The 26,099-nt window shown below is 35.2% G+C and overlaps 4 protein-coding genes and 1 long non-coding RNA gene across 5 annotated transcripts; 2 read left to right on the top strand and 3 right to left on the bottom strand.

Moving 5' to 3' along the window:
* Positions 1 to 776: 776 nt before the first annotated feature.
* Positions 777 to 4,130, top strand: LOC106399165 (RING-H2 finger protein ATL1-like). The gene has a single exon (XM_013839634.3). The coding sequence runs from the start codon at positions 2,181 to 2,183 to the stop codon at positions 3,285 to 3,287; it is 1,107 nt and encodes a 368-aa protein (XP_013695088.1). The 5' UTR covers positions 777 to 2,180; the 3' UTR covers positions 3,288 to 4,130.
* Positions 4,131 to 5,195: 1,065 nt separating this feature from the next.
* Positions 5,196 to 14,987, bottom strand: LOC106399168 (1-aminocyclopropane-1-carboxylate oxidase homolog 6-like). Its single transcript, XM_013839637.3, has 3 exons — positions 14,468 to 14,987; positions 5,686 to 6,007; positions 5,196 to 5,604 (listed from the first exon to the last, which is right to left on the bottom strand). The coding sequence occupies exons 1-3, from the start codon at positions 14,959 to 14,961 to the stop codon at positions 5,353 to 5,355; spliced, it is 1,068 nt and encodes a 355-aa protein (XP_013695091.1). The 5' UTR covers positions 14,962 to 14,987; the 3' UTR covers positions 5,196 to 5,352.
* Positions 14,988 to 15,280: 293 nt separating this feature from the next.
* Positions 15,281 to 17,873, bottom strand: LOC106399177. Its single transcript, XR_001279947.3, has 2 exons — positions 15,589 to 17,873; positions 15,281 to 15,460 (listed from the first exon to the last, which is right to left on the bottom strand). It is a non-coding gene; the product is annotated as an uncharacterized LOC106399177 (long non-coding RNA).
* Positions 17,874 to 18,643: 770 nt separating this feature from the next.
* Positions 18,644 to 21,001, bottom strand: LOC106399167 (1-aminocyclopropane-1-carboxylate oxidase homolog 6-like). Its single transcript, XM_013839636.3, has 3 exons — positions 20,465 to 21,001; positions 19,200 to 19,521; positions 18,644 to 19,117 (listed from the first exon to the last, which is right to left on the bottom strand). Exons 1-3 carry the CDS (start codon positions 20,956 to 20,958, stop codon positions 18,866 to 18,868), a joined length of 1,068 nt encoding a protein of 355 aa, XP_013695090.1. The 5' UTR covers positions 20,959 to 21,001; the 3' UTR covers positions 18,644 to 18,865.
* Positions 21,002 to 23,762: 2,761 nt separating this feature from the next.
* On the top strand, positions 23,763 to 25,400 carry LOC111212176. The gene is made up of 5 exons (XM_022713614.2): positions 23,763 to 23,993; positions 24,403 to 24,517; positions 24,599 to 24,688; positions 24,787 to 24,885; positions 24,982 to 25,400. Exons 1-5 carry the CDS (start codon positions 23,926 to 23,928, stop codon positions 25,096 to 25,098), a joined length of 489 nt encoding a protein of 162 aa, XP_022569335.1. The 5' UTR covers positions 23,763 to 23,925; the 3' UTR covers positions 25,099 to 25,400.
* The last annotated feature ends 699 nt before the right edge of the window (positions 25,401 to 26,099 follow it).

Here is a 26,099-nt window from a genome sequence, read left to right as displayed (position 1 = left end):
TCGTGCCTAGCCTCTGTGGGGTTTAAGGCAAATTTAAAAATTGGGACCTTAATTTAAATAACATTTATCATGTAAAATATGATTTATATAAATTATATTCAGCATAATGGAAAAATCTTTTGATATTTTTCATGTCTAAAATATATGATTTAAATGTGAAGTAAACACAATTTAGTACGTAAACATAAATATAATTATTTGACATGAATTTTTTTATTAAGATTCTTTACATGTTTTCATAATAACCTTTAAAAGTTCATATCAGTGTTAGCTAAAATATATAAATTATAGCTATAAAGACTAAAGATACAGATTCATTCAACATCGCAAAATAATACCAATAAATTGTGAAAGATTTTGTGAAATATACGTATAAAACAAATATAGAAACCAATAAATGAATAAATATTTAAAATCTCAAATCCTATAGAAATCAAAATAGTAAACGTGTAACATAATTAAATTTGTAGGAACTATTGGCAAGAGTAAAATCATAGAACATATATAAATGTTTTTTTACTGATTGCATACAAAAATAGGGGCCCTAAACTGAGTATGTTAATCAAGGGGCCTGAGGCATTTGCCTTTTTGCTAACACACTGAGCACGGCTCTGCTACTAACCAATTTCGTAACTGAAATAACATACTTATATCATATTTGTAAAGTCAATACAATGTAAATATGAAGTTCCACCATGTTAGGTAGTATTTGTCTATTTGCAAATTTGTAACCATAGATCTGAATATAATTTTTGTCGATTTTCGATTTCTATATTTCCCACTACATTTTCTGATAATTGTGATTTTCTTTGGGAGGGCACCTAATAAAAATGTTTCGATTTTTTCATCAGAACAAGTTTTATTCTAGGGACAACAATCATCAATTATATTTCAAAATTAATTTCCACTAGGACTAGGGTTTTGTCTCCGTCGTGGGCACGTTTTCCTTTTATAATGTTAGAAAATTTGAGAAATAATAATTATAGAGTTTCATACAAAAATATATACATATCCATGTCCATGCAAAAAGTGGATTATCCACCTTTAACAACAACAACAAGTCAACAACAAAGTTGATTATACACAACTTAATTTTTTTCTTTTTGGTATACACAACTTATATGATAATGCAGCTATGTCAACAACACTACTGAAGCCGAAGCTATTGTCAAAAAATTGTATGAGATATTGTGCTGTGGGTCTGTATTTTACATTATTACTAATACTATTTTGCTGGAGATGTTACATTATTGATAACAAATATTTAAATATAACACGAAACTGCATTTCTCACCGAACCTGTTCTGTGATCTGTAGTGAGCCAAACTCGTCAAACATATTGTCTGCCAGTGTCATTTCTTTTTCTCACTTTATATAAATCTAAATTAGATTACGAAATAAAAAAATCAAAGCAAAAAACTTTGAGTTCTTGCGGTGGATTTGACTTTACTTCTCATTTTTTTTTTCCTTTACAGTAGCTTACAAAAATAGAAACCATGTAAATTATGTTAATCAAAGTCTCAATAATTGTTCCAAAAAACTAATCAATTCAATTAGCAACCGACAAGCATGGTTAGCTTGAGTTTACAGATGGGAAAATGGTACCACAAGTTAGTGAATTATCTAAGTTTAGCATCATCACATATGAGCTGAGTAATCTACAAGGACAAACAAAACTTTCACTATCAGAAGAAGAACCAAATAAATTACAATCAAAATGTAGAATAAGTGAGTCCACTTGTAGTAAAAGACTTTTTCTTATTAATTTCTTCACTAGAAAGTACAGAAGAAATGTCAAATAAAGAACTCGTACAGGTACAGCAAACAAGTCGCATAGATCGAGAAAAATCAAAACTAATAAAAGATTCAGAAAGATGATGATAACTTAAATAAATATATTGAGAGCCTCTGAAATCTCACCAACTCCTTCTCTGTCTCTTCCACCTCATTTACTCAAATCTCTGTTTTTCTTCTCTACCACTCTCTGGTCTTTCTCTTACACACGCATGTACGTATATAAACACACACACAAACTCTCAAGCTTCTTGATTAGAGATAGAGAAAAAGATTAATCATAATAAAAAAAATTACTTGATTATTGATTTTTTTTCTATCAACATTGCCCTCAAATCCCAAAGGGTTGGTTCTATATATCTTTCCAAAAATAAATTTATAGTCAAATGGATCTAACGGTCCGTCGCAACCCTTTCAACAACCTGGCGTATCCGCCGCCGCCACCGCCCTCAACTACCTTCACAAGCCCTATTTTCCCACGAGGAAGCTCTTCCGGCATGACTTTCCCCATCCTCGCCGTCGCAGTGATTGGAATCTTAGCCACTGCGTTACTGCTTGTAAGTTATTACATCTTTGTCATAAAATGCTGTCTTAACTGGCACCAAATCGACATCTTCCGCCGCCGCAGAAGCAGCAGTGATCAGAACCCTCTAATGATATACACTCGTCACGAGCTAAACCGAGGTCTCGACGAATCAGCCATCAGAGCTATCCCAATCTTTACGTTCAAGAAGAGAGACGTTGTTCCAGGAGGAGAAGATCAGAACAAGAGCTCACAAGAATGCTCTGTTTGCTTGAACGAGTTTCAAGAAGACGAGAAGCTGAGGATTATTCCAAACTGTTGCCACGTGTTCCACATTGATTGTATCGATATTTGGCTTCAGAGCAACGCGAACTGTCCATTGTGTAGAACCAGCGTTTCTTGGGACGCAAGTTTCTCTCTTGACCTAATCTCTGCTCCAGAGGATAATCCTTCTCCTCGTAGTAACGGGAGTTTTGAACCCGGTGAGGTTGTAAGAGGCGACGATGACTTCTTAGTGATTGAGCTTGGGGCAAGTAATGGTGATAACAGACAAAGCGTGAGAAACAGAGACTTTCTTGCGGAACAAGAAAGGGCTACCTCGGACGAGGTGTTGATCAGTCCTTCGCCTAGAAAGTTCGATCATCGTGCAATGCATAATAAAGAGAGAATATTTCATAAGGTGATGAGTAAAGGAGACGAATGCATCAATACTCGTGGCAAAGATAACCAGTTCGGTGAGATTCAGCCCATAAGAAGATCGATCTCGATGGATTCTTCAGTGGATCGCCAGCTGTACCTGGAGCTTCAAGAGGTGATTGGTCAGAATACTGGGAAGTTTCCAATGGTGGTCGGAGATGTTGGAGGTTGTAGTGGTAGTGGTGGTGATGGTAATAACAGAGTGATGAAGAGATGTTTCTTGTCTTTTGGAAGCAGTAAAGGTTCTAGAAGTTCCTCAATACTGCCTGTTTAGTTGAAACCCATAATGTCGTTCCCTTTTTTTTTAATTTATTTTTATATTTAGAAAGATACATGTTTTTGGTTTTTCACACTTGTTAAAAAAACATATCAGATTTTAATAATTACCAATGCATTATTTTCCATTATCAACTATTTTCACAATTTTTAACTAATAAAATTTTAATAAACACAATTATATTTTTTGAAGTTTATAATTTGTAATTACTTTATGCATTGAAAATATAAAACATGCATTTTTTCGAAACAAATATTTTTTCTAAAACATAGATTTTTTTGGAACGGATAGAGTATTTTGTAAGTCAAAGGAGTTAATGGTTTTCTTTTTTTGAACAAATGAATTTGAATAGTATCATGTAAAATTTGTGGGTAAACGACCTATTTGCACACCACAACTATCATATTGCACAAATCCACACAAACTTTCAACCTTGTCTCAATTGCACACAATTTAAGTATCTAAGCCTATTTCCCCCTAAACTGAAAGATCGAAACCTGACTCCCCCTAAACGATTTTTTGAGTTGGTTTTAATGGTTTACAACGTAAACCCCACTTAAACCGAGATCCGAACCAATTTAAAAACCCGACCGCCCCTCATATCCAATTACACACCCGATCCAAACACCTACTAAAGGTTAAAAAAAAAACCCCAAATCGATTCATATCTCCTTCGAACCCTAAAACAAAAAATTGAAAACCTTCTCATCCATTTTCCCTTTCCCACACATCCTGAGACAATGAGTAATGAGTCTGGAGCTTCTAGTGTTCGATTTCTGAAAAAATAACGAGAGGAGACCGAATCAACAACGATAGACAGAGAGAGAGAGAGAGAGAGAGAGAGGGAGAGAGAGAGAGGGAGAGAGAGAGAGGGAGAGAGAGAGAGGGAGAGAGAGAGAGAGAGAGAGAGAGAGAGAGAGAGAGAGAGAGAGAGAGAGAGAGAGAGAGAGAGAGAGAGAGAGAGAGAGAGAGAGAGAGAGAGAGAGAGAGAGAGAGAGAGAGAGAGAGAGAGAGAGAGAGAGAGAGAGAGAGAGAGAGAGGAGAGAGATTTTCAGAATTGGGGATTTAAGGTTTTAGAAATTTTAATTTTGGGTTATTGAATGGGTTAACCCAATTTACATCTGTAATCGGGTCATTTTATGTTTACTTAGGTTAGTCATTGGTTTAGTTTTAAAACACAGAATACAAAACCTTTTTTAAACTGGCATTTGTCAGTATTAGTTCGTTCTTCAAATTTTGGGGGGATTCGAGTTTCGATTTTCCGGTTTGGGAGAAATAGGTTTACATAAATTAATTGTGTGTAATTAGGACAAGCCTAAAGTTTGTATGGATTTGGGGGTGATTGGTAGTTGTTGTAGGTGCTGTCCACAGCCCTATTTATTTCTAAAGCACCAAATTCAAAGCAATTAAGCCTTAAATTTTTTTTTGAAACAACAGTTCTTGAAATAACCTACAGCTGTACAAGTGCTCTGCAAAGCCAAATATCCAAAGCAATTTTTTAGTGCTTTCCATAAAATTCTACACCAATAAAATCTAAAGCCACAACAAAAAATTAACAGATTTTTTTTTACAGCAAAAATTTTAAAGTTACGGTCATTACCAATCAGACCCATTGTCTCTTGACACTAAATGTGCTAAGGAAACATAATAAAGGTCACACCTACTGCTGTCGATTTTTATTTACTCAAGAACCGAAATAATGATAATTAGCACTATCTATAAATTTAAGAACACTTTCTTAAAATTTGTAGAAATAATGATAATTAGCACCAACATTGAAGTAACAACTTTTATTCTTATACACAAACAATGATTTTATTTCTTGTTTTTATATTCTTATACACAAATATAAAGCTTTTACGGTGGAAATTTATAAATGCGTATATCAAAAAAAAAAAATGCTGATACACAATTCTCTACTTAGTTTCGGTAGTGGTTTAGTTATAGAGGAGCTAAAAGGGAACGGGAAGTAGCTTAAAATGGAAAACAAGACAAGTACTGACTCAACAGATGCACATATATTTTAACTCAAAACAAAAGACTTTACTCTTTGAAGTGTTTCTCATATCTTGAACCTGGACAGATGCGATGTTCCATCGAGGCCTTTCTCAATATATCCCTTTGTGTATTCTTCTAAAGTGAAGTCTGTGTATTTTGGAGGGTTTTCTTCAGAGAGGAGCTCTTTGATTGGTCCATAAACCGTTGAATTCGGAAGCATATTTGTGCTGAAAAATCCAGCGACAGAAATCCTCGGTCCAGCTCTGTTTGCAAGTACCCTATGCTCCACACTTTTGTACTTGTCATTCGTTATTATCTGCATATTAAAAGGTATACTAGTTTCTCAGCAAAAGTGCATTTATAAAAGTTCCAAAAATAATATATTCAGTGAAGTTGCCTGCAAGAAATCTCCTATGTTGATGACGAGCGCTCCAGGAAGAGAAGAGACATCGACCCAAGAGTCCTTATGAAGAATTTGAAGACCACCGATTTGATCCTGAAGAAGAATGGTGATGAAGGAGCTGTCGGAATGCTGACTTGTGCCAAAAGTTAGGTCGGGTTGTGGACAAGGAGGGTAATAATGGCCGATGATATTCAAACCCTTCATGCAATCCATGCTCTTAAGCATCTCTGAGTGTAAACCAAGAGATTCAGACAAGAGTTCGAAGAGAAAACCACCTAAGGTCATCACATGCTTGGAGTACTCGATCATAGCATCCCTGAGGCAATGATGTCAGTTAGTTTTTTTTTTGTTTGTTTTAAGTTTTAACGACCTCAATTAGAAATTAAGAACCGGATCTGGACACATCCCAGTAAAATATTGACATTGACTCCCAAAACTGTTAGATGTTTGGTCTCTAAATTATACTTCATCCATCTCATTTTAACCTTCTTTCTAGATTTATGCACATAGATTAAGAAAATACAGTATATGATTTTGTATATTTTCAAAACAAAAACACAATTACCTATACATGTAACAATACACTACAAGAAAACACAGTTTTAGCAAGGAAATTTAACGAGGAAAACTATTCCTCGTGAAATTACGATGACTTAACGATGAAATTGCGAGGAAATAAAGTTTCCTCGTAATGGCCTTGTAAAATACCGAGTAACTCTTTTCCTCGTAGAATCGTCGTAAGTTGACGTGGTTTTTCCGAGAAAAATGTGTTTCGTCGCAAATTCGTCGTAATTTTAGCATGATTTTTACGAGGAAATAACTTACGAGGAAAGAACGAGAAATCCACCAACTTAACACGTTTTTTTTGCCACCTACCTAATTTTTCGTCGTAAATTCCTAGCAAAATTCAACTACCAGATTCGAAAATTTTCTATATATATGGAGGTTTGAACATAATTTTAAGCACACCAACAAGAAAAAAAACGTGAAAAAAATGTCGGGCTTGGGAAATATTTTCGAGTTGCGGAGGTGGATGTATATGCATAGAGATGCTAACGGGAGAGTGACGAAAGAATATCTTGCTGGGTTGGAGCGTTTTATGCATCAAGCAGATTCTACACCGCTCGCCCAAGAAAGCGGTAAAATATTCTGTCCTTGTAGGAAATGTAACAATTCAAAGTTGGCAAATCGTGAAAATGTTTGGAAGCATTTAGTAAATAGAGGTTTCACGCCAAATTATTATATCTGGTTTCAACATGGAGAAGGTTATAGTTATGATCAGAATGAAGCTAGTAGTAGTAATAGCAACTTTCAAGAAGAACCGGTTGATCATCAATTGCATAATGCACATAGTTACCATCAGGAGGATCAGCCGATGGTAGATTATGATAGGGTTCATGATATGGTAACTGATGCATTCGTAGCTCATGATGATGAAGATGAAGAACCTAACATAGATTCAAAAAAGTTTTATGAAATGTTAGATGCGGCAAATCAACCACTTTACAGTGGTTGTAGAGAAGGTCTCTCTAAATTGTCATTGGCTGCTAGAATGATGAATATTAAAACTGATCACAATCTACCTGAAAGTTGCATGAACGAATGGGCAGATTTATTTAAAGAGTATTTGCCGGAAGACAATGAGTCTGCTGATTCTTATTATGAGATTCAGAAACTGGTTTATAGTCTTGGGTTGCCTTCGGAGATGATAGATGTTTGCATCGACAACTGCATGATCTACTGGGGAGATGATGAGAAGTTGGAAGAATGTCGATTCTGCAAGAAACCACGATTCAAGCCGCAAGGAAGGGGACGTAATAGGGTACCGTACCAAAGGATGTGGTACCTACCAATTACAGATAGATTGAAAAGATTGTACCAATCGGAGCAGACTGCTGGAAAGATGAGGTGGCATGCCGAGCATACTCAGACGGATGGTGAGATGACTCATCCATCAGATGCAAGAGCCTGGAAACATTTTAACAAAGTACATCCGAATTTCGCTAGCAATAGCCGGAATGTGTACCTCGGATTATGCACAGATGGATTTAGTCCATTTGGAATGTCAGGGAGACAATATTCATTGTGGCCTGTCTTTCTTACGCCATACAACCTGCCACCGGAGATGTGCATGCAACAGGAGTTTTTATTCTTGACCATATTAATACCCGGTCCGAAGCATCCAAAAAGGTCACTTGATGTTTTCCTACAACCACTGATAAAAGAGTTGAAGGATTTGTGGTCAACAGGGGTGAGGACGTATGACTGCTCAACGAAGAAGAATTTTACGATGCGAGCTATGCTTTTGTGGACCATAAGTGACTTTCCTGCCTATGGGATGTTGTCTGGATGGACTACACATGGGAGATTAGCTTGTCCATATTGTAATGGAACGACAGATGCATTTCAACTGAAGAATGGTAGAAAGACAAGTTGGTTCGATTGTCACCGTCGATTTCTTCCAGTTGGCCATCCGTACCGAAGAAACAAGAATTTGTTTAGGCACAAAAAGGTTGTGAGAGACACTCCTCCTCCATATCTAACTGGAGAACAAATTGAAGCGCAAATCGACTACTACGGAGCTAACGAAACAGTTCGCTGGGGTGGTAATTGGCATGTCCCTCGTAATATGCCTGATTCTTACGGTGTTCATCACAACTGGCACAAGAAGAGTATATTTTGGGAGTTACCATATTGGAAGGATCTTCTTCTGCGCCACAACCTTGATGTGATGCATATAGAGAAGAATTTCTTTGAGAACATCATGAATACAATATTGAATGTCCCAGGGAAGACAAAAGACAACATAAAATCGAGGTTGGACTTGCCGGATATTTGCTCAAGAAGTGAGTTACATATAAAAAGCAATGGCCAAGTTCCCGTTCCAATTTTTAGATTGTCTTCAGAAAAAAAGTCGGTTTTGTTCAATTGGGTGGCATCAGAAGTGAAGTTCCCTGATGGGTATGTTTCAAATCTTTCAAGATGTGTTGAAAAGGGTCAAAAGTTCTCCGGGATGAAGAGTCATGATTGTCATGTCTTTATGCAACGACTTCTGCCATTTGCATTTGCGGAGCTACTTGCAACAAACGTACATGAAGCACTTGCAGGTAGTTTACAATAGGACAATAATATTAAATTGGTTTAGTTTACAATAATAGTATTTGACTAACAATGTGTTTAATTGTTTTTGGAATAGGCATTGGAGCATTTTTCAGGGATTTGAGCACACGCACTCTTAAAGAAGAAGTCGTAGAACAGCTTCAGGAGAACATTCCTATCTTATTGTGCAACTTGGAGAAGATATTTCCTCCAGGCTTTTTTGACGTGATGGAGCATCTAGCTATCCACCTCCCATATGAGGCATTGCTTCGTGGACCGGTACATTACGGATGGATGTATCAGTACGAGCGAGCCATGAAATATTTGAAGGGAAAAGCAAAGAACCTCGCCAAAGTTGAAGGTTCTATAATTGCTGGAAGTTTGACAGAAGAAGTTTCTCACTTCACATCGTACTACTTTGCGTCAAAAGTACGTACCCGAAGAAGAGCTCCAAGAAGATATGATGATGGTGGCGTTGCGCCCACATATGCAGTTGTTGGTGTTCCAGAAATCTTTAGCCAGATTGGACGACTTGGTGGGAAATCAAAACAGGTTTGGTGGTCGAGTGAAGAAGACGCTCATAGTGCACACACCTATATTCTACTCAATTGCGAGGATCCATTGATGCGTTATTTTGAAAGGTAACTTAAATTGAGTATACATTATATAATTGAGAGAGATTAATTCATGTAAAATGTGAATTTACAGCATGTTTGTTTCACAAGTCAAAGAAACATTTCCTGGTATATCCACAAGTGACGTAGACAAAAGAAAAGATCAACACTTTGTTAAGTGGTTGAAGAATCAGGTATTAATCAAATACTTTTAAAATTTTCATACATGAATGATTTGTATTTCAACGTTCTTTTTATTTTTAAATAGGTTGATTATGACGACGATGCAGATTATCCTAAGTGGTTACACGAAGTAATTCAATCTCCACTTGTAAAGGTCACCACATCACAGATGTATTTCACACGAGGCTATACTTTTCACACATATGAGTATGGTAAACAGCGGGCAACCAGTAACTATGGAATTTGTGTGAAAGGAGAAACAGATTTCTACGGAATCTTGACGGAGATTATTGAAGTCGAATTCCCAGGGATATTGAAGCTAAAATGCGTCCTCTTCAAGTGTGAATGGTTCGACCCCGTCGTCAATAGAGGTGTTCGGTTGAACAAATTCGGTGTAGTAGATGTCAACGGTGGCCGGAGGTACAACAAATTCGAGCCCTTCATCTTAGCTTCACAAGCAGACCAAGTTAGCTTCCTTCCATACCCACGGATGAGAGAGTCGGGTATAAATTGGTTAGCCGTGATCAAAGTTACACCTCGAGGACGAATCATCGTAGGAGAAGAACCACCATTGCAAGAAGAACAAATAAATGAAGTTCATGAACCTGAACAAGAAATTGATGACATCCTTCTCATTGATCCGCATAATCACGAGTATGAAGATCTTACCGAAGATCCCACGGAGGAAGCTGTTGAAGACGAGTTTCATGTAAATGATGATGTTTCAAGTGATGACGAGAATGTCGATGAATCCGATTAATGTATTTCATATTTGTATGAGTTTGATTTATTATATATAATTAAAGATAATGGGAGTTTATTTATAAATAAGATATCGACATTAATTATAAGTAAAGGAATTGTGTTTTTATAATTTTCGGTTTGGATTAGAATGAATTGCTTGAGGTTAAAGGATAGAAGTGTTTGATATATGAAGTAGAAGATAAAGAAGATGTGGTTTGGGATTTGGGGTTTCGTTTTAGGGGTTTAGAGACAGTCGTCGTACTTTCCACGTTATCTCACGGGAATTTTACGACGATTAATAATACATTACCTCGCATATTCCACGGTAACAGTAAACGTCGTAAGAGCCTCGTAACTTACGTGGACTAAGCGACGATTTATAATTAAAAAAGCGGACCTCGCTTATTCCACGTAAGACCAAAACGTCGTAAGAGCCTCGTTAACTTACGTGGAATGAGCGAGGTTAGCTTTTTTATTTTACTTTTCGTCGTTAATTCGTCGGTAAATATAAACCCTAAACTAAAATGAAACCCAAATCCCTAAACCCCAAATGTGCAAACCCTAAAACTCCCCATCCTACTTCATATAAACTAAAAAAAAATTAATTTTCAATTTTATATAAACTTAAAAAAAAAAAGAGAAGAAAGATATTGGAAACACATATGACGAGATACGTAAGTGTAGCCCACATAAATCTACATCATTTGTATTCAAATATCTTCTTCTCTTTTTTTTTTGTTTTTAAACCTTTCATATATGATTTGTAGCGTGTGTTTGATTTGTTGTGTGATACGTCAAATTCAAAATTTGTAAAATTGTTTTCCAACGTATTAAACCTTTCAAATTCAAAAAATATATATATTGAAGTTAAAGGGTTAGAAATATATGAAGTATTAGATAAGAAATATAGAAAGATAGGGTTTGAGGTTTGGAGATAAGAAAGATAGGGTTTGAGGTTTGGGGTTTAAGATTTTAGGGGTTAGCAAAAAAAGCCTCGCTATTTGCACGTAAAATCGATGATAAAAACAAAAATCGTCGCAAGAACGACGTTAAATAAAACACGGGCCTCTGTATATCCTCGTTAATTTGCTTGGGCCTTGCGACGAAACGAAAGACGGGCCCACGTAAAATCGATGATAAAACAAAAATCATCGCAAGAACGACGTTAAATAAAAGACGGGCCTCTGTATATCCTCGTTAATTTGCTTGGGCCTTGCGACAAAACGAAAGACGGGCCTCTGTCTTTCCTCGTTATTTTGCGACGAATTTTCGACGAACACTAATCCTATATATAGGCGAAACCGCAGCCCTCTTCATTTCCTCTCTAATTCCTCTCTACAGCCTCTCCATTTCCTCTCAACATGGTAACTCTCTTTCCTCTCTAAGTAGTTTAGGGAATTTAGATTAGGTGGTTAGTTTAGGGAATTTAGTTTACGAAATTAGTTTACAAAATTTAGGTTTCCTCATTTTATTAATTACGTAGTTAATACTGTTCATAATTTTTTATTTACTCTTGATTTAATTTAGAAATTTAAATTTTGCAGACTATTCGTAGACACCAGCGTAGTGCTCACTACTCGCAGATGTTCGGTCCACCGGGTAGTCGGTTAGACCCGCCTTCACTTCCCGGTTCTTCTTCAGCTCCCGGTTCTTCGGGTCAGCAGGAGACCGTCCCCGAGACTCAATCTTCTCAGAGAGTCTCGCCTTCTTCTACGGCATCGCCATCAGTTCCTCATGTGCCTCCTCCGGTAGCTCCTCCTCCGATGCCAGCTCCTCATGTGCCTCCTCAGATGGCCGCCCATCAGGTTCATGCTGATTTGATGGTGCCAGCGAGTTGTCCTTACTCTCAGTACACTGTTGAGGACATTCTCGGTTTGCCAGGCAGAGAAGGCTTACCGATCATAGACCCCGACCGACCTGAAGGAACACTTTGGTATGTATGTTACATTTATTTTTTAAAATTCATTTGTGACTTTAATAAATATTTAAAACTTTGAATTTGTTTTTTTTTCCAGGTTTGGGGTTGATAACTGCCTTGCAACAGAAGTAACCGAGACGATTAAAGGTTACTTCTCCATGGCACATCCCAACTGGAAATCCACTCCGATCTACATCAGAAGGACGTGGTTCAAGATTTACGCTGTAAGTTTTTACAATTTATTCCTGATTTATATTTTTTTAATTTTATTTTTCTAAACTAATTATTAATTTTTTTTTTTTGCAGCAAAAATTTAATTGGTCCATGGGGGTCACTGAGAAGGTGCGGAAAGAGTTTATCGACAAGGCGAAGAAACGTTTGTTGGACACGGTCTCCAACTGGAAGGGTGACTGGATCGTGAAGGGCTATGAGCGGGGCAAACCCACATCCATCACCACGGACGTGTGGGATGGCCTCATCCGTTACTGGAGGGATCCTGATGCCATGAGAGTCGCCCAGTCTTGCTCCGCCTCCCGTAACTCGGTAGATGAGCACGGCCACAGGGCGATGCAACATAGTACGGGCCAAAAGCCACACGCCCGCGTCCGTTTGGAAATGGTACGTAATTTAAATATTTAACTTTTTATTTTTAATATATATATATATATATATATATATATAATAAAAACTTTCTTAACTATTTTTAGGCCAAGGAGTTGGGACGTTTACCGACTCTTATGGAACTTTTCGATCGGACCCACAAGAACAAGGCGGGCGCATTTGTAGATGAGAAGTCTGAGAAGATCTACAATGATGTGGCAGCTCGTATTGACGAGCGTGAGACCCAGCTGGCGCAGGAGTCCGCCGACGGATCACCCGTCGTCTTATCCACAATAGAAGTGGATAGAATTTACGAGGAGGTAAATTTTATATAAATTTTTTATTAATTCCATTTTACTTTAAAATTTAAATTTTAATATATATTTTATTGTTTTTTAAGGTCGCTCCAAGAAAAAGGGACGTGTGTTGGGGATTGGTTCCGTCAACGATGTTCCGAGAGCGACTTCCTCTTATGGCCAGAGACGGGATGATGAAGTCTCTCAGCTGCGCGACGTGTTGGAGACGACACAACATCAGCTGTCGTCGACACAAAACGAGTTGGCCTCGACAAAATCGTCGTTCACAGCTCGTATGACTGGTCTCGAGAACTTCTTGGACGTCATAGCGGCCACAAATCCGGAATGGGAGGCCATGTTCAGGACCATGAGACAACAAAACCCCATTCCAGGCGAGACATCCGTGCAAGTCAACGAGGAAGATCTCTCGAGAAGGAGCGAGGAATTCTACGACGCGGCAATGCAGCATTAGTTTTTTTTTTGTTATTGTATTTTAAAATTCAAAACTTTTTATATATTATATAATTTCATTTTAATTCGGCCAAAAAAAAATTTTCTATTCGATTTAATTTCAATTAAAATTTTATTAATAAATTAAATAAATATAATTTTTATTTATAAATTCAGTAAAGAAAACAAAGTAATTGCGTCGCTAATTCCCGATGTATTAACGAGGAAAATTAACGACGAAATATCGAGGAACAATTAACGAGGATTTTACGTGGATTTAGTTACGATTCTATTACGACGAATTGTTTTCGTGTTCCTTACGTTGTTATTACGACGAATTTATTTAGAGGTTTTTGCGGGTCTTTTACGACGAATCATTTACGAGTTTCTTACGAGGAAACACAACGACCGCGTTACATGGAAACCCCACGTGGTCTTTACGACGAAAACTTAATTCTTCTTTACGAGGAAAATATAACCTCGCTAATTAACGAGGAAATGGCGACGAATCTTCTCTTACGACAATCATATAACGACGAAACGCCTTTCATCGCCATTTCCTCGTAAGCCGTCTTTTCCGAGGAAATAACGACGATTTTGGCCGTCGTTAAATTTGTGTTTTCTTGTAGTGATATTTCAACCAATAAAAAAATAAAGTAAACAATCTTATTAATAAATTTTGTATTGAAACTCTAAAACATACTTATTCTGAAACGGAATTTTTTTCTTAAATCGAAACGGAGGAAGTATAAATTTTTATATTAAAATCTTAGTAAATATTTATATCCTACAAAATCTCAAATCCGCCCCTAGTTCCTACTTAAAATCAACATATCTTCCAAAAAATGTTGAAGAGAAAACAATATTTATACCTGCAAGCCAATGGGATCTCTTCAGGGTTTGGAGGATCAGGAGCCATACAACAAACGAAGGAGTCTCTCCAGTTAACACATAGGGAAGAAGGATTGTACAGATCAAAATTACTATTGTAGACAACACTCTTGGTGACGTCACGCGTGAAGTAATATTTCTTAACTTCGAGATCTTGCTCATGAAACTTGCGAACTCCACCTTTGATCTCTTCAATAACGCTTAAAGGAACACCATGATTGATCACCTGGAAGAATCCCCACTTCTCCGCTGCGTCTTTGACCTTCTTAACGATGCCTTCACGTGACACATGGACGTCTGCAAGGTCGATAATAGGAATCGCGGAAGCAGAAACAGAGGGTTTCTTGTCGGATAAGGTACCTTGAGGGAGACGGAAGATATGAGGAACCTCAGTGATGTGAGCATCGACAAGACCTTTAACTCCTGCCTTGGTCTCGTCGAAAGCTTTGCGCTCGTTGTAAGAGTCCAGCTCCATATTTGTTTTTTGAAACTATTTCGAAATTTCTCACAAAGGCTGCGTCATATATAGGGATGTCAAGTTGGGCGGTCCACGCCCAAATGGGTGTGTACAGTTGGGCCATTTAACGCTCATACCCAAAAACACTCACACCCATTTAATATCCATACCCAAAAACACTCATATCCAAGTTAGCCCATACCCATTGGAAATAACCTAAGACCACCCATTATTATTCTTTTTAACAATTAGCTCAATTTTGTTCATAATCAATTATTGTAAACTCAATTTACAAACTTATATACTTATAGAAAATAAAAATTATACAAAATTTGTATAAACTCAATTTAAACTCAATTTTAATGTCATTGAAAATTTCTGAATACAAATGTGATGTAAATTAAATTCAATAGACTTCAGTTTTTCATAACTCTCTGTTTTATGTAAAAAAAATGTTATAACTCTGATATCATGATTCACTTTGCTCCAGCTTCCAGCTTCTTTACTTGTCTTCAGCCTGCAAGAAGGAAAAAAGATAGCAACTTGGAGTTATTCAATGATTCTCATAACTTGTATGTAAGGGCAGAGACATCAACACAAGGATTAACATTTCAAGCAAAATAACTGTGTTGTATGGAGACTTACGTAGGGATGCTGACGTTGAAATGCACATATTGATCCCCAAATATTGTTGACTTTCTTGCTCTAATACCTGTTCGTAAAAGGATGTGATTTGATAAGTAAACACACAAGAATATACTCAACGTCAACGCTTGATTTTCTCACTCTCTCCCAACGTTTGCTCTCTCACTCTTGTACTCCAGAAACTCTGAGTATATCCAAGCTATGAAGACAAGGATGACTCCGAGCAGAAACGAAACCTGCATTTAAAGAGAAATACAATACACGTCAACCCAAAACAAAACAATATTCTAAACGATTCATCATCATCATCAGAACTAGAGTAAACAATGGAAACAATGGAAACGAGATTATCATCCACAAAACCCACAAAACCCACAACACATAAAGTAGAGAAATCGCGAGATCAGAGCTAAAATCGAATCATACCTGAAATTGTAGAGAAATGAAGAAGGGAATCGATGGGAGGGAAGAGAGAATCGTATGGATTGATGAACACAAGAACAGTAGACGAAGAGAAATCTGGGAGGAAAAAATCGTTGGTTGCAGAAAGAATCGGGAAAAATTATTTCTGATTGATTTTTTCCTAAATTCTCTAAACCCTAGAAATTAAGTTTTTGGGCCAGCCCAACATCCATTTGGTTTGGAACAATTAACCCATGGGCAAAGTGGGTTTTTAACCCAATTGGACCATTAATTATTTGGGTATGACCATCACCCACCCATGTTTGTTTGGAATGGGTTAGCCCATGGGTGGCCCAACCAATTGACACCCGTGGTCATATATAGGACGAAGAGGAAAAGGAATATTATACGTAGTCTGCATCTTGATGTGACTTGAATATCAAGAAAAATGGTTTACGTATTCGATCTTGTGGTCGATTAGTGATTAAGGCAATATCTCTTATAGGTATATACTATTATTTGTTATGAGCATGAGGTAAAGGAAAAGATAAGAGAGGCATAGCAGCGACACTCCATAGTTGAAATTTGGTCTTTGGTGTGTGGAACGACAATGACCGTTGATGACGTTAGCACTTGTTGTTGGCCGTGATGTCAGCATAAACAGTCACAACGAGGAAAACTTAAAAAAAAAAAACTTAAAACGAACGGGTCGAATAATATTTTTCACAAATATTTTTATTGACTAATAATCTAGTTCACACCTCATTTTCTAAATTTGATAGAGAAAATATTAGAAATAGTTTAGGAAGTTATCTATTATAGATTTTTACAGTCTGTTTATAAAAGAAAGCTCGTAAAATTTAAAATCCAAACCAAAACATATTATATAAATCTTATTTTGATAAAAATTAGTTGATTTAAATATATATTATAAGATTTAGATACATTATATTATATGTTTAAAATTTTATGTATATATATATATGTAAATGTATGTCATTCAATAATAACATAATTTAAAAATATATTAACCCTCTAGTTCTACAGAAATTTACTCAAAAATTGGTTGGATTCTATTTTAGTTTGATTTATTTAATTTTTAGCTCGAGTTTTCTTACCGTTGGGATTGCTCTAAGTGTCTGTTCCTTTTTTATTTACTTTTAAAATCTCGTTTTGTATTTTTTTTAAAATTAATTTTTATATTTAGAGGTGGATTTATTCAAATTATTTTGGAGAGTGAGGTAGGAGAGAAATCAGTGTGTGCACTGTTTATAAGTCAGAGTTAATGGATTTGATTTGATTTTTTTTAACAAATGGATTTGAATAGGATTATAGAAATGTAAGTGAATAGTATTATTACTAGTAGTATTTGTTTGAAGAGATTTCTCTGAACTAGGCCTGAGCGTTTTTAACTCAACCCGAAGTACCGACCTTAACCCGAACCGGAAAAACCGAAACCGAATCTGAACTGTTTTACAAAAATATCCAAATGGGACTTATGAGCTTACTACTTTGGACTTTGGTTATAACCCGAACCGAACCGAAATCCGAATTTGGATCCGATGATATCCGAAATTAGTTAAATATGTTAATGTTTTTATATATATTAAGGTGATTTAGATATTTTAGAGTATTCAAAATATTTTTGTAGTTTGTTTTATTTGTTATTTTGAATACTTTTTAGTTAATTTAGATAGTTTAACTAATTTTTAATTAGATTTGTAAATAATTTATATATTTTGAAAAAAATTTGGTCAATTTTCGAGGTTCTTAAAAATATATTTTTGTACGATTTTAAACATTGGTTAAATCCGATCCGAACCGAACCCGGAAGGAACCGAACCAAACCCGATCCGATAATTAGTAAAAACCGAATGGTACTTATGAGCATAACACCAAAAATTCGAAAATCCGAATCACCCGAACCGAAACCGAACGTACCACCGAACGCCCAGGTGTACTCTGAACATTAAATGTGCTAAGGAAACATAATAAATCAAGGGGAAATTTCATGTTTACCACTTTCATGGTATCATTTTTCATCTTTACCACCACTAAAGAGACATTTTCAAAAATATTTTCTTCATTAAGTGGCAAAATACTCTTATATATTTGTTCTCTATATATATAATAAATCATTATTTAAATAAATAAAAAATAATAATAATAAAAAATAATGATAATTTTTTTAATGTTTTCGAATTATACTTTTTAAAATTCGAACTTTTTTATAATTTTTTTTTTGAATTTTTATTTTATTTTTCGAAAACTATGCTTGAAACTATTTTTTTAAAATTTTTTAAATTTTTAAGTATTTATTTATATATTTATTAGAATCATAAATTTCATATTCCAAAAACTCTAAGCCACCCCTCAATTCTCAACCCTAAGTATAGATTAGTTAACACTATGAATATAAGTGTCTTCTACCATTTATTAAAAATGAGGATAAAAGTGATTAGTGTATACATGAAAATGAAAAGTAGTACCAGTGATATTTGTGGTAATTTCTCATAAATGAAAAGAGAAGAACACCTATTACTGGCGATTTTTATTTACTCAAGAACCGAAATAATGATAATTAGCACTACTATCTATTAATTTAAGAACATTTTCATAAAATTTGCATAATTAATGATAACTAGCACCAACATTGAAGTAACAACTTTTATTCTCTGATACACGAAGAATGATTTTATTTCTGTTGATCCAATACAAAGCTGTTACGATGGGAATTTAATAAATGCCGACACACAATTTCTGTACTTACTTTTGGTAGTGGTTTAGTTATAGGGGAGCTAAGAGGGAAATAAAGTAGCTTAAAATGGAAAACAAGACAAGAACTGATGCACATATATTTTAACTCAGATGTTCTTCATATCTTGAACTTAGACAGATGCGATGTTCCGTCAAGGCCTTTCTCAAAGTACCCCTTGTTGTATTCTTCTAAAGTGAAGTCTTTGTATTTTGGAGGGTTTTCTTCAGAAAGAAGCTCTTTGATTGGTCCGTAAACCGTTGAATTGGGAAGCATATTTGTGCTGAAAAAGCCCGCGACAGAAATCCTCGGTCCTGCTCTGTTTGTGAGCACCCTATGCTCCACGCTTATGAACTTGTCATTCGTTATTAGCTGCATATTAAAAGGTGTCCTAGTTTCTCAGCAAAAGTGCATTGTATATTATACTTTTAAAAGCTCCAAAATGATATATTGCCTGTAAATAATCTCCTATGTTGATGACGAGCGCTCCGGGAAGAGGAGTGACATCGACCCAAGAGTCCTTACGAAGAATTTGAAGACCACCGATTTGGTCCTGAAGAAGAATGGTGATGAAGGAGCTGTCGGAATGCTGACTTGTGCCAAAAGTTAGGTCGGGTTGTGGACAAGGAGGGTAATAATGGCCGACCACATTCAAAGCCTTCATGCAATCCATGCTCTTAAGTATCTCCGAGTGTAAACCAAGAGCTTCTGAGAGAAGCTCAAAGAGAAAACCACCTAAGGTCATCACATGCTTCGAGTACTCAATCATAGCATCCCTGAGCCAATGATGTCAGTTAGAAATTCATGACCGGATTGAGCACAATATAGTAAAATATTGACATTGGTTCCCAAATTTTTTTAGAGTTATATACAAAGAAACTAAGTGTTTTCATGCACCATGTGCAGTAAGAAATCTTTTAAATCTAACTTATATTTAAAAATAAAATTTATTAAATATTATAGATTTTACTATTTTCTTACTAATGTTTAATAAAAATTTGATATATATTAAACAATTTGTATAAAACTAATAAAAATGATATAAAATTATATAATTATCAAAAATTTAGCCTAAACAATATTTATAAAATTTGTAGATATATAAGAAACTAATGATTTTACGATTAGATATTTAAATTTTTTTAAAAATTGTAGAAACTTTGAAAGCTTTGGTAATACAAATTGTATAATTATACAAAATTATATATTAATATATTTATTTTATAGATGATGTATGAGCTATTACCATATTTAAAAAAAGTTTACCAAAAAGAAATATCAATATTAAATGTAATATATGAATTATTATCATATTTTAATAAGTTTGCCAAAAATATAAATCAGCATTAAATAAAATTATTCATGTCATATTTTTTTCGGAAACCATGTCATCAATTTCAGTGGTCATGTCATATTTGTTTTGTGAAATTGATTGTAAAGATGACATATGGCAAAATCACTTCGCAAATATAGTATAGGGGATCAACCTCCAAACTATATAAATATTTTTCATTAAATCTAGTAAATATTTTTATCCCACAAAACCCTGCCTTAGTCAGAATCAATATATACAAAAAAAATCAGCCTACAAATTATATAAATATTTTTTTATTAAAATCTTAGTAAATATTTTTATCCCACAAAATCTCAAATCCGGCCCTAGTTAGAATCAATATTTTTTCCACAGATTTTTGATGAGAAAACAATATTTATTTATACCTGCAAGCCAATGGTATGTCTTCAGGGTTTGGAGGATCGGGAGCCATGCAACAAACGAAGGTGTCTCTCCAGTTAACACATAGAGAAGAAGGATTGTACAGATCAAAATTACTATTGTAGACAAAACACTTGGTGGGGTCACGCGTGAAGTAAGATTTCTTAACTTCGAGATCTTGCTCATGAAACCTGCGAACTCCACCTTTGATCTCTTCAATAACGCTTAAAGGAACACCATGATTGATCACCTGGAAAAATCCCCAAGTCTCTGCAGCATCTTTGATCTTCTCAACGACACGTTCACGTGACACGTCTACTTCTGCCAAGTCGACAACAGGGATCGCAGAGGCAGAAACAGAGGGTTTCTTGTCGGATAAGGTACCTTGAGGGAGACGGAAGATATGAGGAACCTCAGTGATGTGAGCATCGACGAGACCTTTAACTCCTGCCTTGGTCTCGTCGAAAGCTTTGCGCTCGTTGTAAGAGTCGAGCTCCATATTTGTTTTTTGAAACTATTTCGAAATTTCTCACAAAGGCTGCGTCATATATAGGACGAAGAAGAAAAGGAATATTATACGTAGTCTGCATCTTGATGTGACTTGAATATCAAGAAAAATGGTTTACGTTTTCGATCTTGTGGTCGATTAGTGATTAAGGCAGTACTCTTATAGGTATATACTATTATTTGTTATGAGCATTAGGTAAAGGAAAAGATAAGAGAGGCATAGCAGCGACACTCCATGGTTGAAATTTGGTCTCTGGTGTGCAGAACGACAATGACCGTTGATGACGTTAGCACTTGTTGTTGGCCGTGATGTCAGCATAAACAGTCACAACGAGGAAAACTTGAAAAAAAAAACTTAAAACTAACGGGTCGAATAATCTTCCTCATATTGATCGAAAAAAATCCTCCTCATAGTGAAAGTTTTATTATATTTTTCACAAATATTTTTATTGACTAATATTTCAAATTTTATTACAAAGGCTGCGCCATATATAGGACGAAGAAGAAGAACGTTCCACGTAATCTTGATCTTGATGTGACTTTTGAGTATCAAGAAAAATGGTATACGTTTGGTCGATAAGTGATTAAGAGAATATCTCCTTGCTTTTGAGTATAAGCAAAATGGTATCAATTTCCATCTATAATATAGTTTTTCTATTTTAGAAAAAAATATAAAAATAAGAATAGGGATGGGTTGGAGATGGTTGAAGGAAAAGATAAGAGAGGCATAGCAGCGACATTCCATGGTTGAAAAATTGGTCTTTGGTGTGTGGGAACGACAGTGACCGTTGATGACGTTTGCAGTTTTTGTTGGCATGATGTCAGCATAAACATTCACAACCAGGAAAACTCAAAAAAAAAACTTAAAAACGAATGGGTTGAATAATCCTCTCCTCATATTGAAAGTTTTTCTATATTTTCCATAAATACTTTTTTATTAACTAGTAATCTAGTTTACACCTCATTTTCTGAATTAAATAGAAAGAAAATATTGGTAACAGAACCAGCAGGGTTAGCCTAGTGGTACTTGAGGGAGCTTCGGCCCCGATACGGTTCCGGGTTCGATTCCCACTGGCCACACGGATATGAGCTATGCTTTCGGCTCATTTGAATGCCCAGGAGAGGGTCTATCCGTGGGTTGTACCTCCACCTAGAGGTTAGGTTTGGGTCTTAAATAGACCCGGGTTTAACCCTTTTTTCAGTTGCTAAAAAAAAAATATTGGTAACAGTTTAGTCTGGATACAAAAGAAAGCTCGTAAAATTTATGAAATCCAAACCAAAATATATTATACAAAAATATTTTGATAAAGATTAATTGATTTAAATATATATTATAAGATTTATATACATTATATTATATGTTTAATATCATATGTCGTTCAGTAATTACACAATTTAATTATATATTTATCATATAGTTCTACAGAAATTACTTAAAAATTGGATTTGAGTTTGAGTTATTTAAATTTTATCCGATTCTGGTTTACAAAAAAGTAATTTGTAATATTAATATATCCCGCCCGATACGTTTATACTCCTATTAAATTTCACCAGTTATGATTTAATTAAAATCATTACAGTAAATTGGTTTAGAGTGTGTTTGAGTTTTAAGCAGGGATGAGCACTTCGGTTATTTTCTCGGTTCGGTTCGGGTTCGGTTCAGTTTGGTTAGTTTGATTTTAGTATTTTTCCAACTGAAATAAACCACGGTTAGTTTGGTTTGTGTTCGGCTCGGTTTGTGTTCGGTTCAGTTTATATTCGGTTCGGTTTGTGTTCGGTTCAGTTTATATTCGGTTCGGTTTGGTTGAGTTTATTTTTTGGATCGGTTTAATTAGGTTCTTTTTAGTTTAATTTTTTAAGAAAAATTATGTTTTAAAACATAAATTATCTAAACATAAACTATGTGAACTAAATTCAATATAAAACTGAAACAAAAACCTTTAAAAGTCACAAAATATATAATAATTAAAACAAATTAAAGTTTACTAAAAAAAACTAACATCATTAGTTATGTCTCTTATATCATTATTTAAACGCCTACAATGAATCATCTTTCATGTGATGCTGTGAAAAAAAAAATTTGTTTTTAATAAAATTTTCTTTAGATTTTAGGTTTACATTTAACATCCACGTTTACATATTTAAGAATATGAAAATACAGACTTTTCTATTTCTTTTAAATCAAATATTTTAATGATTACATATTCGGTTAGAAGAATATATGTTAATGAATGAAAAATGGAAAATATGTGGTTTGGTATTAGAATTTTAGTATATTGGTATTACTAATATTTTTAATTTAAATAATTACAAAAACACATCGGTTTCTCGGTAAACCGAACCGAACCGAACCATTTGAATTAAGGAAATCTTCAACTGAATGATTTGAAATAGACTTTGGTTCGGTTTGAATCGGTTTCAGTTCGGTTTTTTGTCCACCCCTAGTTTTAAGACAATAAACCAATCAGTTTTAGTGGAAGCTCCCTTGGTCCAGTGGTTTGACCAAAGATTCATTAATGGTTCTACACCAAGAGCTCTGAGTTTCAATTCCTGGAGAAGGCGGAATTATGCGAATTAAAGAAGAAAAGGCTTACAAGAGATCTGCAGCATGTCACAAGGAGTACCGTCAAGCTCAGGTGATGCAGTCAGACGTGAAACCTCATACGGTAGGTAGAATTGTCGGCTGTAGAATCGTCTGTAATATTTTTCATAGTTGTAATAGCATAATTATCCGGCGTTAAAAAAAAAACCAATCAGTTTATAAATAAGATTTGGTTTGGTATTTACTAATTTAACTGGTTCGGTTTGGTTTTGTCAAAAAAAAAAAACATTCTAGAGATATAAAAAAAAACAAAGCAGAGGAACAGAACAGAACAGAACATAAGCTCCGACCGGGAAAAGAATCCCTCTCTCTCCGACGACAAACCCAGACCTGCGACCCTTGAGATAGAAAGAAAAAATGGGTTTCTTCTCTTTTCTCGGAAGAGTTCTCTTCGCTTCTCTCTTCATCCTCTCCGCTTGGCAAATGTGAGTCCTTTTTATTAAATCCCCTCCCTCCCTTCTCCGATTCGATTTTCTCCGAACCCGCGTTTTCAATTTTTAATCTTCTTCGATTAATTTCCATCGTGCTTAGCTTCGATTTGATAGAGAACCTTCACAAAGCTTGTTTGATTTGGTCTAAACGGCATCTAGGTTGTAGATCTAGGGTTTGTCTAATTGATGAATCTAGCTCGAAGTTGAGTACTTTTTGATAGAGATCTCTTTTCTGAACATTCTTTGAATTTCAGTTTGATACGTTGTTGTGATCTTGTCTATAATTGGAGAGACGCATCTGTTTGCTTGAAAGCTTTAATAGTTATACGCTTAAAGATTTTCTCAAATGACGTCGATGATATTACTAAATTTTGAACTAATCTTCGTGGGATATATTATTTAGGTTCAATGACTTTGGAGCTGACGGTGGTCCAGCAGCTAAAGAGTTGGCTCCCAAGCTTGGTCTGGCCAAATCACACCTCTCTTCCAGATTAGGAGTAGCATTGCCCGACATAGAGGTTATTGTCTGGTTTTTGTTGATTGGTTAAAGCCTTAAACATATGTTTCCTTGTCTTCATGTCTCTTATGCTGTTTAAAAGGTGAAGCAAGTCGTATCGGTAATTGTTGCTCTGAAAGGGCTAGGAGGCTTACTCTTTGTTGTTGGCAACATCTTTGGTGCCTATCTTCTGGTTAGAATGACTTCTTCGTTTCTCTGTTTATAAATATTCAAAACTTAGTTGAGGTGTTTGTATTGAATTTTTGATTTTCATTTGACTTTGTTTTGTAGGCTTTCTACTTGGTGGTTGTTAGTCCCATCTTATATGATTTCTACAACTATGGACCCGAGGACCGCCAATTCTCTCTTCTGTTGGCTGAGTTCTTGCAGGTTTTGTCTAAAACACACCTCTCTTCATTTAGCTTTGCGTTTGCCCTGACAATAAAAAATGGTCCTCTTATGGCATATTGTAATGTTTTATCGCAGAGTGTTGCGCTTCTCGGGGCATTGCTATTTTTCATCGGAATGAAGAATTCGAGGACGACGACCTCCTCAAAGAGCAGCAACCTGAAGAAGAGGACACCCAAGCCTAAAGCTGCTTAGAGTTGGTCTATTCTTTTCTTCCACAAACGTGTTTCAGGCTTTAGAACAGCTTCTCATGTCTTCAAGCTCTACCTTCTTTTGTCTTCCCTGCAACTTTTTCTACTGTAGGATACTACACTTGGCCACAATTCTATTTTTTTTCTTCTAGTTTTTATTTATCTTTAAGATCTAAGAATTTCTTTTGTTTTATTGTTCCGACAGTATTTTTTATCATAATTTTTTTTGTTCCGACAATTTTTGGCAGCATAAACCAATTTTTTGCTGCATTATTTTTTATCATTAAAACTAATCTGTTTACAATCTTTTATTTTATTTTTATTTATGTCACTGTGAAAATAAATGGAACAAAAATTATTAAATGTTGAACAAAAAAGTTTGTTTACGCAAAGCGAGTTATGTGATCCGTCCATTACAAACCGTTTAAACACTTACAAGTGGTATTTACGAGAGTTTTTAATTTTTGCACATCTATTTTATATTGGTTGTGATCCAATGGACAAGCTTAATCTGCGAAAATACAATGTCACATCAAAATTTTGTCATATATGACTTGGGTTTTGCTAAAGGTTATTTCTGAAGAATATGAGCCGCTAATTTCAATGGTAATTATACTAAGAGAGTGATTAATTATTCAAAGATATATTACCTTTTGGTTAAAACTAGAATATGATTCTTTCCATTATATGTGGCATACAAAATCTCAGAAATTAAAATAGGTAATAAAGGGATTGGTTAGTCTAAAGTTGGTATAGAAACAAAAGTTATATTATCTCCTTGGTCCTAAAGTTCATATGGTCTTTATCATTCTTTTGCTTTTAAAAAACATACAGAAATTTATTAGGTATTAACAAAAGTTATGAATAATGCCAAACCTAAAAACTGACTGGAAAAATAGTTAGTAGTTTTTTCTTTTGATATTTCTTTTATAAGCTGAATGCAATTACCAGAGTTGGTTAACTGCTGAAAACAGTTGATTCACCCGACTGTATCAACCTAAACTA

The sequence above is a fragment of the Brassica napus genome, chromosome C5, assembly GCF_020379485.1.
Source record: "Brassica napus cultivar Da-Ae chromosome C5, Da-Ae, whole genome shotgun sequence".
In the NCBI taxonomy this organism is placed as follows: Eukaryota; Viridiplantae; Streptophyta; class Magnoliopsida; order Brassicales; family Brassicaceae; genus Brassica; species Brassica napus.
This window is presented reverse-complemented; position numbering and strand designations above follow the sequence as displayed.

Excerpts from the sequence above, each read along its gene's own strand:
- LOC106399165 (XM_013839634.3), top strand. The coding sequence starts at position 2,181 with ATGGATCTAACGGTCCGTCGCAACCCTTTCAACAACCTGGCGTATCCG.
- LOC106399168 (XM_013839637.3), bottom strand. The coding sequence starts at position 14,961 with ATGGAGCTGGACTCTTACAACGAGCGCAAAGCTTTCGACGAGACCAAG. Across the intron at positions 6,008-14,467 it reads GAGATCCCATTGGCTTGCAG|GGATGCTATGATCGAGTACT; the intron begins GTATAAATATTG and ends TCATTGCCTCAG. Across the intron at positions 5,605-5,685 it reads ACATAGGAGATTTCTTGCAG|ATAATAACGAATGACAAGTA; the intron begins GCAACTTCACTG and ends TTTAATATGCAG.
- LOC106399167 (XM_013839636.3), bottom strand. The coding sequence starts at position 20,958 with ATGGAGCTCGACTCTTACAACGAGCGCAAAGCTTTCGACGAGACCAAG. Across the intron at positions 19,522-20,464 it reads GACATACCATTGGCTTGCAG|GGATGCTATGATTGAGTACT; the intron begins GTATAAATAAAT and ends TCATTGGCTCAG. Across the intron at positions 19,118-19,199 it reads ACATAGGAGATTATTTACAG|CTAATAACGAATGACAAGTT; the intron begins GCAATATATCAT and ends TTTAATATGCAG.
- LOC111212176 (XM_022713614.2), top strand. The coding sequence starts at position 23,926 with ATGGGTTTCTTCTCTTTTCTCGGAAGAGTTCTCTTCGCTTCTCTCTTC. Across the intron at positions 24,518-24,598 it reads TAGCATTGCCCGACATAGAG|GTGAAGCAAGTCGTATCGGT; the intron begins GTTATTGTCTGG and ends GCTGTTTAAAAG. Across the intron at positions 24,886-24,981 it reads TGTTGGCTGAGTTCTTGCAG|AGTGTTGCGCTTCTCGGGGC; the intron begins GTTTTGTCTAAA and ends GTTTTATCGCAG.